This window comes from Oncorhynchus kisutch, unplaced genomic scaffold (assembly GCF_002021735.2).
Source record: "Oncorhynchus kisutch isolate 150728-3 unplaced genomic scaffold, Okis_V2 Okis03b-Okis08b_hom, whole genome shotgun sequence".
Taxonomy (NCBI): domain Eukaryota; kingdom Metazoa; phylum Chordata; class Actinopteri; order Salmoniformes; family Salmonidae; genus Oncorhynchus; species Oncorhynchus kisutch.
In genome coordinates, this window is record NW_022261980.1 from 4,221,644 (window position 1) to 4,236,990 (window position 15,347).

A 15,347-nucleotide genomic window follows, 5' to 3' on the forward strand; every position below is an offset into this window, starting at 1 on the left:
CTGATGAGTATTTGTCTGTCTATGTATTCCTAAGTATCACTCTGTCTGCCTCTCTGCATTCCTAAGTATCACTCTGTCTGCTTGTCTGTCTCTCTGTATTCCTAAGTATCACTCTGTCTGCTTGTCTGTCTCTCTGTATTCCTAAGTATCACTGTCTGCTTGTCTGTCTCTCTGTATTCCTAAGTATCACTCTGTCTGCTTGTCTGTCTGTCTCTGTCTGTCACATGCAGTCCCTCAGTAGTGTGGCTTTCCCCATTCAATGGTTCTTTCTCAACTCTTTCCTCGATTCCCCGCGTCCTCTCTCCTTGCCTCCTTCTCAACACACATTGGAGGAGAGAAGGTCTCAGGGGAGGGACCTCAGATCTCCTCCAGTTATAGGGAGGTGAGTAACCAAGGAAACCAGGAAATAGAAAACAACTACACAGACTAACATGTCACAGCGTAGTATGCATGGTTATGTCTGATAGGAGAGCTGTAATGCAGCATGCATGCTTATGTCTGATTGGAGAGGTAATGTTGTACGCATGGTTATGTCTGATAGGAGAGGTAATGCAGTATGCATGCCTGATAGTTGAGGTAATGCACTATGCACGGTTATATCTGATAGTAGAGGTAATAGTAGAGGTAATGCAGTATGCACGGTTATGTCTGATAGTAGAGGTAATGCAGTACGCATGGTTGTGTGATAGTAGAGGTAATGCACCATGTATGGTTATGTGTTATATTAAAGGTAATGCACTATGCATGGTTATGCGTGATAGTAGAGGTAATGCAGTATGCATGGCTATGTCGGATAGTAGAGGTAATGCAGTATGCATGGCTATGTCTGATAGTAGAGGTAATGCAGTATGCATGGCTATGTCTGATAGTAGAGGTAATGCAGTATGCATGGCTATGTCTGATAGTAGAGGTAATGCAGTATGCATGGCTATGTCTGATAGTAGAGGTAATGCACTATGCACGGTTATGCGTGATAGTAGAGGTAATGCAGTATGCACGGCTATGTCTGATAGTAGAGGTAATGCAGTATGCATGGTTATGCGTGATAGTAGAGGTAATGCAGTATGCATGGTTATGCGTGATAGTAGAGGTAATGTAGTATGCATGGTTATGCGTGATAGTAGAGGTAATGCAGTATGCATGGTTATGTGTGATAGTAGAGGTAATGCAGTATACATACAGCATGCTTCCACCGAGCACAAGCATCAAGCCTCTCTCAGTGAAAATTGAGGATCATTACTCTGTGTCAGTATGTGTTGCTGACCGTCTTAGTCAGGCTCCTACTGGAAATGACATGTCTCCAGTTTTTCTATCCACAGACATTCATGTAAGGAGTAAATAAAAGATGCCCTAGACGGGTCCCTGTTGTGTTCCGTGTCATGTCGAGTTGCCTGGATGGCTTTGGCTTTTATTTCTTCATGTTGGTGTAGGCTAGATGTATAATGGATACAGTGCATTCAGAAAGTATTCAAACCCCTTGACTTTTACACATTTTGTTACGGCCTTACTCTAAAATAGAAAACAGAAATACCTTATATATATATACATAAGCATTCAGACCCTTTGCTAGGAGTCATAAAATTGAGCTCAGGCACATGTTTTCCATTGATCATCTTTGAGATGTTTCTACAACTTGATTGGTAAATTCAATTGATTGGACATGATTTGGAAAGGCCAGACCTGTCTATATAGGTTCCCACAGTTGACAGTGCATATCAGAGAAGAAACCAAGCCATGAGGTCGAAGGAATTGTCCGTAGAGCTTCGAGACAGGATTGTGTGGAGGTACCGATCTGGGGAAGGGTACAAAATAATTCTGCAGCATTGAAGGGCCCCAAGAACACAGTGGCCTCCATCTTTCTTAAATGGAAGACGTTTAGAACCACCAAGACTCTCACTAGAGCTGGCCGCCCTGCTAAATTGTGCAACCGGGGAGAAGGGCCTTGGTCAGGGAGGTGACCAAGAACCCTCTGTGGAGATGGCAGAACCTTCCAGAAGGCCAACCATCTCTGCATCTTCTACCAATCAGGCCTTTATGGTAGAATGGCCAGACGGTAGCCACTCCTCAGTAAAAGGCACCGGATAGCCTGCTTGGAGTTTGCCGAAAGGCACCTAAAGACTCAAATTATGAGAAACAAGATTGAACTCTTTGGCCTTAAGTGTCACGTCTAGAGGAAACCTGGCACCATCCCTACAGTGAAGCATGGTGGTGGCAGCATCATGCTGTAGGAATGTTTTTCAGCGGCAGGGACTGGGATATTAGTCAGCATCGAGGGAAAGATGAACGGAACAAAGTACTGAGAGATCCTTTATGAAAACCTGTTACAGAGCGCTCAGGACCTCAGACTGGGGCGAAGTTTCACCTTCCAACAGGACAACGACCCTAAGAACACAGCCAAGACAACGCAGGAGTGGCTTCGGGACAAGTCTCTGAATGTCCTTGAGTGGCCCAGCCAGAGCCCGGACTTGAACCTGATCTAACATCTCTGGAAAGACCTGAAAATAGCTGTGCAGCAACGCTCCCCATCCAACCTGTTTTTGCTTTGTCATTATGGGGTATTGTGTGTAGATTGATGAGGGGGGAAAACACAATTTAATCCATTTTAGAATAAGGCTGTAATGTAACAAAATGTGGAAAAGGTAAAGGGGTCTGAATACTTTCCGAATGCACTGTATGTTGTTGTATAGGCAGAATGCCAGGGCATGGGGTAAATATGTCCTGATTTCACCCCGGGCGTTAACGTACCGTGGAATACTCCCGAAATCTTCTGTTCCCTCTGTCTTCGACCTGAGAGTGTTTTTTTAATCATACATGCAGCTATATGAGATTACTGTTTGCTTTTTTCGGTGACACTATGTCAAACTATCATACATTGTATATCTCTGGTGTGTTACTCTGTCCTGCTAATAAAGCTAATTTGAAATTCAACATTGGAATATTGGCCTGTGTGCTTGCTCTGTGTTTTTGTTATCCATGCCTGAAGTTCTGCTCATTGGAATGAAGCAATTCTATTGATATTTGGTCCTGGGATAAACCTGGAATACTCTTGATATACTGGTGTAATACTCCTGGAACACCAGTGGAATAGCCTTGTGGGTAAAATGCAGATATCAAATAGTACTCACCCTCCGGATCTCCTCTTGCCCCCGCGGCCTGGCATGGCTCCGCCCATCCTCACTTGGCCCGCCCCCACCACCGCCCCCGGCATAGTAACGGGCCCCGGCAACTCACTGCCCATCTCTGGAACAGAGGACAGAGAAAGGTACCACATGAGAACATGGCATTAGACATTGTGTGACATTGTGACTGTATTACAGCTGCATTAATATTACTCTGAAAGCGTGGACATGGCCATGTGGTACCTGAACCTCCACAAGAACATGCCATGGTGGCTTTTCTGGTGTTTTCAATGTAGCCTAAATCCAGCCTGTTTTAGGACACAGAAAGACTGAATATGGCGCTCCGTGTCGTGCTGGGTGGTGAGCTGAAGCACATTGCGTGCCAAATCACAATTTCTCTCTCTGTGCCTTTCCTTCTCCCAGGCCTACCAACTCACCCCCTCTCTCTCTCTCTGGTCTACTCATTCACTCCATCAGCCAGATGTTATGGATATGCTAAACAAACCCCCTTCTCTGCCCCAGTGCTTCCAGCAGTTCTGTTAATATTTGATACAAGCTAATGTTTTCCCCTCTCCTCTCCCTCCCTTTCCTATCCTTCCCTCTCTGTCTCCTCCACTAGCTTCTACTTTTCTGTCTTGGAAAACCCCCAGCTGCAATGCAGACCCCAGCAAAGAAACAACCAACTAATTCATTCATTAATGAAGTAGCCTAGAGGTATGTAAACAACACTTCAACTCATACATGCATAATAACTAGTGCTCAGGAGGTGGCAGCCAGACATAGCATGGCGTACTGTGGTTCTAGGTGAGAACACAGTGTCTGGCTACAGGAGGCTAGGGCTGGAAAGGACAGCCTGGACACACAGCGTCTGCCTACAGGAGGCTAGGGCTGGAGAGGACAGCCAAGACACACAGCATCTGGCTACAGGAGGCTAGGGCTGGAGAGGACTGCCAGGACACAGTGTCTGGCTACAGGAGGCTAGGGCTGGAGAGGACAGCCAGGTCACACAGCATCTGGCTACAGGAGGCTAGGGCTGGAGAGGACAGCCAGGACACAGTGTCTGGCTACAGGAGGCTAGGGCTGGAGAGGACAGCCGGGGTTTCTCCTATCATTACTTAGGAGCAGCGCCACCATGTCTAGTAGCAGCATTCCCTGTGTAGCTTCTTCAATCCACCCAAAGACATCATAATATCACTGGCTCTCACAACAAAACACAACAAACATGGATTATAGCCTATCGCATAATCTGACAAATAGGTTTGTTACTGGGATAAAAGGAGATTAATGCATTGTGTAATCTGGCTTTAATGAAAAATAATGCTCTTTGGTAAATACATTTTTTTTTTTTATGCAATGCTTTTAGATTAGTGGGAAGTAGTTCAGGAGTGTACTCTTCAGGAGAAATGAAATATTATTGGAACGCAACCCAGGTAATAATCAGTTGATTGTTCATTCTGTTCCATGCTTCTCTTCACATGGCAACTCTATATGCAGCCACGGTGCTGTTAACACCCCAGTTATTTCTTCATTAGACTTAAATGTGCATATCCAATGAGAGAGAGGCCTGCTGTTGTGGTTATTATTGGAAATGACAGTAAAATCGAAGCTGTATTTCTTAAATGTTTTTGGCAGTAGAACAGTTAGTTTCAATAATCAGTTAACGTTACTGTATACAAAAGACACCAGGCCTAGGCTAAACAGAGCAAATAGAACTGGAGTGAATGCACATTAGGAAACGTAAGATTTAGGCCTATTTTTAGAGTAGTATTTTTCAACACACAAGGCTCAGGCTACATTCCATAGCCTACACATAATTTGATGACGAGCAGCAATTCAGCAACGTGTATATAAACCATTGTTTGCCTTCCTCTAAATGTTTTGCTTCTATATCACTACCAAACTTGTATCATTGCCCAGAATTGATTATATTAATAAGAGCGCCAGCGATATAATTGCACCTCCGCTAAGGATGCATTGTAGCCTAGTGCTTCCGTAATACAGTAAAGATCTAACAACAAAAGTGTATGCTGTGTGTACGTTTATTTGCTCAGTAACAATGTAACAACGTAATGACTACATAACAGCAACAATGTAATTAACGCCTTTGTGACTGTCATTACATGACAACTAGAGCTTCAAGGTTCAAACACAGGCATATAAAGGTAGTTTTACTGGTCATGCAAATAAGACTAGCTAGGCCACTAGGTTAAGGTTTAACTTCTTCCTCAAATAACACTGAGTAAAGAAAGCCAGGCTACAGTGTTGTTAGCGCCTAGCAAGCTGCAGATTTCATCTAGCTAATGACTGTCGAATCAACCGGCGATGGAGAGGGACCAACAAATCGCTGTTACTGACACCAGTGACAAACGTCGAAATGACTCGACTCAAATTGCCCGAGTTAACGTCGATAGGCCAAGGGCTCGGTATGCAAAATAACCTTTGTATCGTGAGGGGGACTGGCTATTCGGTGAAATCAGAGCACGTAGCAGCAGCTAACTAGCTGCCTGTTGGATTGAGCCAAAACGCAACCAGCATCTAATTTTGCGTGCAGATAACACATACAATACATTAAAAAGCTTCTGCCCCTATTATAGCCTGTTTGTGTGTAAATAATGGACGTATGTTCACGCTATAAGGAAGAAAATGCGTTTCTAGGTGTACAGAAAGTGTTTTGAGGCTGCGATAGCTCCGTGGGGGAAGGGGATGCTGTGGAGAGCTTGAGCTCTGTGAGCCTGACGTCGGCGTCTTCAGCTAAGCGCCGCTTTCCATTCCGGTAAATGTCAAAAATAGATGTTACATTTTAAAGATATAAATCACCATTAAACCCCCACTGTTTTTGTTTTTTCCTTAAGATAAATCGCGACTTACCCGATGGATTGACCGCGGCGGGAGTTGCCATGTTGCCTCGATAGAAAAACAAGATGCAGCTATGAAAATGACGCACAATACGGCTCGAGAGCCCCGGGAGAGACAATCCGCTCAGTGGTTTGGCACGCGAGCTCTCGGTTCAGCCACCTATAGCCTCACATGCATTCGGTCGAAATACAAATAAGTCACGAATATCAACAATAAAGGCCCTGTTATTTCGGGTTCGCTTGGCCCGATGAAGTCAACGGTATTTTATAAATTCGTTCTTTCAGACTGAAAAATGCAAGATGTCTGAAAGGTGTCTAAACACCGCGAGACTTCACTTGAATTAATTGTGTTGCCTCTATCTTTGCTTTGAGTCAAATTAAGCTTTGAAAGATGAAAAGTCAGTTAATGTCAGTGAGATAGAGTAGCCTAACATCCTTTGCCAGTAATCACTTGTTGAATCGTGGTCCTATCTTTCATATAGAATAGAACAGCCCAATCAAGTAGGCTAAAATGTCATCCCAAATAGGCCAAATGTTTGCTTTGTAAGCATTTATGACGCTTCAACAGCACTCACTTTGTAAAATACGAGAACTAGCTACATGTGTTTGATGTGAAGATCAATCCACTTGAGATGCATAGAGGACATGACTTCCAATGTCACAGATCATTTTAAATGGATGAATCCACAGGGCATTGTTTCAGAATCTGCACAAAACAGCAAGATTCTGGGAGTTGGAGATGTAAAATCTAGGCCGTTCTCAAGATTCCACCCATCCTGATTTAACTCACAATAGTTGCTTTTTTTTCAATATATGTTTTCATTTTTTCAATAGGGTTATATTTGCAATTTGATGTGCAACATGCAACACAAGTGAAGACAGCGGAAAGATAATTTACTCCACATGAGATAAAAGGAAGGTGAACTTGGGTGTAGGTTTCAGATTTCTCTGTAGGCCTAATCTAGGACTGAGTTACACATAGTTACTACATGTAATCACAGATGGGATCTGTGACCATTATGTTGATTGTAGGCCTATTCCCATTTCAAACTCAACCCCCGGCCTGGAGCCCTCTACTTGCAGTTTCTCAGATGGTGAAGGAAAAAAATGTAATACAGAAAACTTACAGTGATTTATAAAAAGAAATGTATTCTACTAGCTAACTACCATTACCTTGAGAGACTAATGCAGTACAATACTTTTCATAGCAACATATTGGTCTTGTTACATAGCTGTGCAGAATGTCATTTAAAGAGACCAATTCCTAAGAAATAATCGTTTTCAAGGTAAAAGTTATGCCAGAGGATAAAGTCTGACAGCATTGATTGTGCAATGATTTTGTTGTCAACCAGTGGATGGGTTACTGCAGTGTGTAGCCTATGTATTGTATATATTTACTCATCAATTGACTTAATGCAAAGCCTCCAGAGAAATATACCTAAAATGTATAGGCCTTACTGCAATTAAACATAGCCAATGCAAATAATCCGATTATTACTGTAGCTGCTTTGTTATAAGATCTCATTTGTATGTGGCTAGCCTGGGGGATTCTCATTGGCTGTCAACAAACCCCCTTCATTGTTTGTTTTTTTGTTCACAGTAAGGTGGATGCAGTGTTGCTGTGTTTGGTTAAGGTCCCTCAGATACCACAAAGCAAGATCAATGAGTTATCTAGCTAACGTTCAGAGATAACTGTTAAATCTCTGCGTCCTAAAATAAAAACCTGGAGCTAGTGGAGTATGCCTTATGGATTTTGTTGTTCCTGAATATTTTGGAAAGTTAGCTGGCTAACTCATTCAAATAAAATCTAGCCATTTTTTAAATGTAACCTTTATTTATCTAGGAAAGTCAGTTTAGAACAAATTCCTATTTACAATGACGGCCTACCCCGGCCAAACCCTAACCTGGACGACACTGGGCCAATTGTGCGCCGCCCTACGGGACTCCCAATCATGTCGGTTGTGATAAAGCCCAGGATTGAACCAGGGTCTGTAGTGATACTGCAAGCACTGAGATGCAGTGCCTTTGACCGCTGAGCCCATTTAAAGTGCTTTTTTTTTTATCACAACACACTTAGCAGCAAAGAAGTGAAATGAAGGACATAAAAACAAAAACACAATAAAAGAGATTAATAAAATATAATAAAACATGAATTCATTCTGAGTTATAGGGCCTGAAATCATAATGTCAACCAAACCTCTAGACAAAAACTTGCCTGCCAAAAGGTGCCCTGGGCTCCTTTTCATCTGGAAGTTGGGTTGCTAAATGTCTGACTCCACCCCAAATCTGTCTGTCCTTCTCCAGACTCATTTGTCATTTGCCTGGGTACCAGTCTGGAGTCTGCTTTTACTCTAGCCAACTGCTCTGGCACAAGGTAATGATGGAGTGTCCCTGAATGCTACCCAGGCTAGGGAATTCCTACTGGGATTCTCTAATATAATCAATTAGAGTATGAATAGTGGGCCAACTGAGTGGGAAAGAGAGTGAGAGGAGGACCTATAGCCAGGTTGCCCCCAGCACTAGTGGTGTAGAGTGAAGTTGCCCCCTAGACAGTGATCTTAGATCAGTTTAGCATTTCCCCCACTAACGGTTAGGAGTAGTCAGGATTGGGAGAGGGGAAGCTGATGCTAGATCTGTACCTAGGGGAAACGTTACCCCTGAGCCACTATAAAGTTTTTTGGTCACGTACACAGTTTAGCAGATGTTATAGTGGGTGCAGCTTGTGTTACTAGCTCCTAACAGCGCAGTATAATGACAAAGCAGTGCAACCTGCAACAGACTGGGTGTATTTACATGTTATTATGCTAACTGTATTCTTATAGTTTAACAAAACTTGGGCTGTATGACAAGTGTGTAAGTGTATTGTGTGTGTGTAAAGGATAAAGGACTATTCTTCCCCCCTCGTGTCTTGTTTGTCCTTGACCGGGGGGGGGGGGGGGGCTGACAGGTCCCAAAGGACAAGAGGAGAAGAGCGTAAGTCTCTCAGGAGTAGTGAAGAGATGAGGGTATTGTGTATTCCTTTCTGCCTGCCTGCCTGCCTGTCTGTCTGTCTGTCTGACGTTCTGTATGCCTGTCTGTCTGTCTGTCTGTCTGTCTGTTAATACTGTATTATGTATTATGCTCCTATAAATGTTCTTTCTCACACACACACACACATACACACACACTTACATGCATGCATGCATACACACACATGCAACTTGTGTACACACACAAACGTACAGAAACACTCAGGCAACATGCCTAGTCACACACACACACACACACACACACACACACCCACCAGTAGCGACAATCAGTGCAGCGTGCTGTATTGAGGTAAAGGACCGGTATGTGTTCTTGATTAACACAGAGTGTCTTCTGTGCTGTGGTCCTCTGTGTACATGATGATCGGACACATTACGCCACTCCCTCTTCTGTTCTCCTCTGTTGCTCCCTTTCCCTCTCTCTCTACTCCCTCCCTCTCACTTTTTCTCTCTACCTCTCTCCCAATCTCTCTCATCCCCCTCTTCCTCCCTCTCTCAACATTTCTGTCTCCCTCTCTTTCTGGTCTCTCTCTCGCCCTTTCTCTCTCCCCCTCTCTCTCTTTCTGGAGTCCTGCCGTCTCTGTTTTCTTCGTCCTCCTCCTCTCTTGTTCCCTCTCCCTCCCTCTTACCTTCAGGAGCACAGGATGTGAGGAGAGCAGGTAGGAACATTCTCTCTTTTCTCTCTCTTCTCTGGGTCTTCTGTTTCTCTATGTCTGTTCTCTCTCTCTCTCTCTCCGGCTGGCAACAGTTTTTCATTCTGTATGTCTGTGAAGGGTGTGCTGATGTCTTAATGTGTGTATAGTTGTTTCGGGGTTTGTATTTCGGGAGTGTGTGTGTGTCTGTGTGTCAGTGAAGGCTGGTGGGAGGAGATATAGGAGGACGGTTCATTGTAAAGGCTGGAATCGTATTAATGTAACGGAGTCAAACATGTGGTTTCCATATGGTTGATGTGTTTGATACCGTTCCATTAACTTCATTCCAGCCATTACAATGAGCCTGTCCTCCTATAGCACCTCCCACCAGCCTCCTCCGGTGTGTGTGTGTGTGTGTGTGTGTGTGTGTGTGTGTGTGTGAATGTGTGCGGTGTAGTAGGGTTTTGAGAAGTGTGTGCGTGTGCATGTGTATGTGTGTGCGTGTGTTTGTACAGTGTAGTAGAGTTTGGAAGGTGTGTGCATGCGTGTGTCTGTGTGCAACTGTGTGTGTGTAGAGGCTACAGTATATGACTGTGTGTGTGTAGAGGCTACAGTATATGACTGTGTGTGTAGAGGCTATAGTATATGACTGTGTGTGTGTAGAGGCTATAGTATATGACTGTGTGTGTGTGTGGAGGCTACAGTATATGACTGTGTGTGTGTGGAGGCTACAGTATATGGCTGTGTGTGTGTGGAGGCTACAGTATATGACTGTGTGTGGATTTGCCTCCTCGCCGGCTCTCTGTTCCGACGTGTCTCTCTGTTCCGACGTGTCTCTCTGTTCTGACGTGTCTCTCTGTTCCGACGTGTCTCTCTGTTCCGACGTGTCTCTCTGTTCCGACGTGTCTCTCTGTTCCGGCGTGTCTCTCTGTTCTGACGTGTCTCTCTGTTCCGACGTGTCTCTCTGTTCAGAAGTGTCTCTCTGTTCCGACGTGTCTCTCTGTTCTGACGTGTCTCTTTCTCCTCAGCGACAGCTCAAGTGGAACCAGAGCAGAGATGCTGTTAGCCCAGAGGCTTGGCTTGTTGAGTTGACCACAGGACACAGATTGCTTTCTGTTCTGTTATTTTCATGCCCCTCATATCGTAGAGAATGAAGACAGCTTCTGTTCTAAGGTTCAACTATCAACAAGAACTCACGGTCTCACATCAGTATTCATATCGTAGAGAATGAAGACAGCTTCTGTTCTAAGGTTCAACTATCAACAAGAACTCACGGTCTCACTTCAGTATTCAACGTTTGTCCAGGGGGGGAATTAACATCACATTGCGATGGTAAATTTGAGGCATTAATTCCGACTGGTTAAGGTAAGGGTTAAAACAGAAAAAACTAAAACGACTGTCTAGCACTGGGACTGAACCCACAATTATCAGGCCGGAGGTTTAAGCGGTTCCTCTATCCCAATCCACAACACCCTAGCAAACCGCCAGCCTACTAGATGGTAATAGGTGCTCACGTTGCCCCTAGTGAACAGTATGGAGACATCTACCCACATCCTGGGGACCCGGACAAACATTGAATACTGAAGTTGATTAGGTCTGAGCTGGCTGCAACTATGGGGATTCACATCTTTAAAGAGGTAATCTGGGATTAGTATATACATTTTTAAACTTTTAAATGATTTATATATATCATTGTTTCTTGAAAAATATAACTTCTGAATGCCGTATGAGCTTAGTTCAATAAGTATAGCAGTTGGATCCTTCTGAATGCCGTATGAGCTTAGTTCAATAAGTATAGCAGTTGGATCCTTCTGAATGCCGTATGAGCTTAGTTCAATAAGTATAGCAGTTGGATCCTTCTGAATGCCGTATGAGCTTAGTTCAATAGGTATAGCAGTTGGATCCTTCTGAATGCCGTATGAGCTTAGTTCAATAGGTATAGCAGTTGAATCCTTCTGAATGCCGTATGAGCTTAGTTCAATAAGTATAGCAGTTGGATCCTTCTGAATGCCGTATGAGCTTAGTTCAATAGGTATAGCAGTTGAATCCCAGATATCTACAATGATGTGTTTAGAACGATACAGCTTCTCTTCTAAGGGACCATTTTTTACTACGATTCTGTCAATACATTAGTTTCAGTGCTGCAGTGAGTAAACCTAAAAAAATGACTGCAGCACTGTACCAACAGTCAGAGTAGCTATGACCCAAATCAGTGAGAGGCGGATAGAGATTGGGATCCTTCAGTTTTTATACTGCAAAGTCGGCACTTTAGAAATGTCTGGGAGAAAACACTTGTTTTAAATGTCTTCAGGAACGCAGAGAGTATCTTCTCCAATTAAACCTGCTATCATTCTAGTGGAACTAACTCACTTATTTCATTTAATGGGACCTGAGATATCAGAGAGTTCAGTGCAAATGATGATGATTATATTCTGTTATATGTTGCTTTTAGCAAGTCGATATACCAGAGTCAGTATATCCCTACACACTCACATAGTTCACACAAGGCATACCTTTCTCCACTAAACCATACATGCATGCACACGCATACAAACACGCATGTACAGACACACACACACACACACACACACACACACACACACACACACACACACACACACACACACACACACACACACACACACACACACACACACACACACCTAACATTGATTCAGAAGCACAGCCATCAAGAATTATAAGGTAGAAGTCAATGCTCAGATCAATTTCGGCGCAGAAAATGATGTTAACATTGACACATTAGAAGTTTTACTTAAAATAGTATCTGCTCTGTTGATGTTTTCACTGCAGTGCAGGGAAATATAGATTTAGATATATTCTCTCCTAGCCGTGACCCATGGGCACCAGTCTGCTCCAGCTTTAGCTAAAGATGTAGCACTGTGTTGCAGAAAGTCCGTCTAGCCCTATTTGACATGCCTACAGTACTTTGGGGCTGTATATATCAAGCGTCTCAGAGTATAAGTGCAGAGAATCAGTTTTGCCCTTTAGATCATAATGAATAAGATGACATGGACAGGGGAGATCTGATCCTAGATCAGCACTCCTACTCTGAGACGTTTGATACATATGCCCCCTGATCCACAGATTATTGGTGTGTTCTGTTTCCAATGACTTGCAGATATTACCAACATTACTCCTGTTTTCAATCCATGAGGCTACAGATGTCTGGCTACGCAGTAGAAATTGAATGCTGTCATCGATAAACAGAGAGAAGTGTGTGTGAGAGAGAGAGGGAGAGAGAGGAATGGGTTTTGGCCTATGCTTCCTTTAGGCCATAGGTGTGATCTCTGACTTCCAGAGAACTGAGAAGATCAAAGGGAGAATTTCTCTTAGGGAATAATTAACAACCGTCAATTAGCAGGAAAGGTACCAGATGCGAGCTGGTCTAGCAGTAGTGCTGCCGCCCCTGGACTGCTCACCCCTGAAGGCAACAGATCAATGTGTGTGTGTGGAGGCTACAGTATATGACTGTGTGTGTGTGGAGGCTACAGTATATGACTGTGTGTGTGTGGAGGCTACAGTATATGACTGTGTGTGTGTGGAGGCTACAGTATATGACTGTGTGTGTGTGGAGGCTACAGTATATGACTGTGTGTGTATGGAGGCTACAGTATATGAATGTGTGTGAATGGCCAAAATGTAACCTTCACATTTAAATATCCTTCTGAAGTCTATCAACTGCTTGAAGGATTTTGTTGTAATATCAATTCATATGTTAATGTGTTTGTGTAACCTGTATTTATCTAGACAAGTCAGAACACATTCTTATTTACAATGACAGCCTACCCCGGCCAAACCTGGACAACACTGGGCCAATTGTGCACCGCCTTATGGGACTCCCAATCACAGCCAGATGTGATACAGCCTGGATTTGAACCAGGGACTGTAGTGATGTCTCTTGCACTGAGATGCAGTGTCTTAGACCGCTGCACTACTCGGGAGTGTCTGTGTGTCAAACTTGTTTGTGTGTATGTGTGTGTTTTGTAAGTTCAATATATCCCTCTGGGGGTAGCTCAGGTATCATAATGTAGAACAGATGAACTGTCTGAGGCAACACTGAATTGTATAGTTCTATATCTGAATGACTACTTCAGAGAGAAGATTCACCCCGTCATGAATAACAGAAACAATAAAACTATTTTTGGCCCAAGAAGCTGAAAAGGAGATTGGTAAGCCTAATGAAACAAGTAGTGGAGACAAGCCTTCACCCCAAAGGCTCCTGATAAAAAAGCACCTCAATATTTGCAGGTTGACGTCTATCGTCATGAGTCTTGTCCTGGAGGCAGAACTGAGTTTCCACTAGATGGGCCAGCTACAAAGTCAAAAATTGGCTTTATTGTAGAAATGAATTAAAACAAAAAATGTGCTTTTTGATGGTTAGGCATTATGGTTAGCAGTGTGGTTAAGGTTAGGGTCCAAATCAGAGTGACACTCTACCTAGCTGCCTCCAGTACATGAGCCATCTCAATAAATGCCAACCTGCTCAATATTTATGATGTGCTATGTAGACTGAAGTGTTGAGACTGCTTAGCTTTATCCATAATCCATTTTATGTCTCTTTCAGTTTCAGAAAGTATTCAGACAAGGTTACTCATCATACAAGCATAGTTTTTCAAACCCCCTCTGCTACAGTCTGGGCTAATGAGATGATCAGTTGAGAGATCAGAAAACTTAAAGCTCTTTAGAATAGCTTTTCTACTACTTTTCTTAGATAATTCTACCACAGTCTAGTGCACTTTCCAGGCCCAAGCCAATTCAACAATGCAATCTCCGCAGGGAACATTGCCTTTTAAAAGCCGGATTGTCGACAACCCACAATGAGATTGATTGCATCTAACAGGAGTCCAGAGTTCTATTTCTATGTCTTTGGAGTGAGCAGGCAGTCTGGGCTGGGCATGAGAGAGAGAGAGAGACACCGAGCTGGCAAGGGAAGAGCTTGTTGCTCTTTGGATCAGTATCAGTAGGGTCTATTTAGAAATGATTACCACTATCAGTATTGACATCGGAGTTCCTTGATGGGCCCTTAAAGAGGCATTATAGTACATCTGACCTGCCATCGGACATTGCTCTTCAGAGGATCCTGCCCTGTTGTCTTGCAATCCATCCAAGATTAGTTGCCAGGAATTCTCCATCTAATGACTATATGGCTTGCATCCCAAATGGCACCTTTATCCCTACATAGTGCACTGTCCCATACTAGGGCTCTGCTCAAATGGTTTTATTTATTTAATCAGGCAAGGCAGTTAAAGAACAAATGATTCATTACAATGACAGCCTACACCAACCAAACCCAGGCGATGCTGGGCCAATTGTGCACCGCCCAATCATATCTGGTTGTGATACAGCCTGGATTTGAACCAGGACATCTGTAGTGACACCGCTAGCACTGAAATGCAGTGCCTTAGACCACTGCACCACTCGGGAGCCCACTAAAACTGTTGCACTAAATAGGGGAAATTGGGTCATTTGGGACACAACCCATACTTAAGTTGCCAGGAATGGAAGAGTAGACATTTGATCAATGAACGACAGTACTACTACAGCTAGAATATCTTATTCTGTAGCTAGTTAGGAGATACTGATACTTCGTTGCTATAGTTATTCTGTAGCTAGTTAGGAGATATTGATACTTCCGTTGCTATAGTTATTCTGTAGCTAGTTAGGAGATACTGATACTTCCGTTGCTATAGTTAT

General features: G+C 43.4%; 1 protein-coding gene across 12 annotated transcripts in view; it reads right to left on the bottom strand.

Moving 5' to 3' along the window:
- The window catches only part of arnt2 (aryl-hydrocarbon receptor nuclear translocator 2), a 104,148-nt gene extending 97,845 nt beyond the window's left edge, over positions 1–6,303 (bottom strand). For 3 of the 12 annotated variants that reach the window (XM_031812379.1, XM_031812375.1, XM_031812373.1), the window contains exons 1-2: positions 5,988–6,302; positions 3,126–3,240 (exon numbers count right to left, since the gene is read on the bottom strand). In XM_031812379.1, coding sequence (XP_031668239.1) covers positions 3,126–3,240; positions 5,988–6,018 — 146 coding nt within the window. In that variant the 5' untranslated portion in view covers positions 6,019–6,302. Of the gene's footprint in view, positions 1–2,745; positions 2,788–3,125; positions 3,241–5,987 lie in introns of all 12 variants that reach the window. The other 9 variants (XM_031812370.1, XM_031812369.1, XM_031812376.1 and 6 more) reach the window with 6 other exon arrangements.
- Between the last annotated feature and the right edge of the window lie 9,044 nt (positions 6,304–15,347).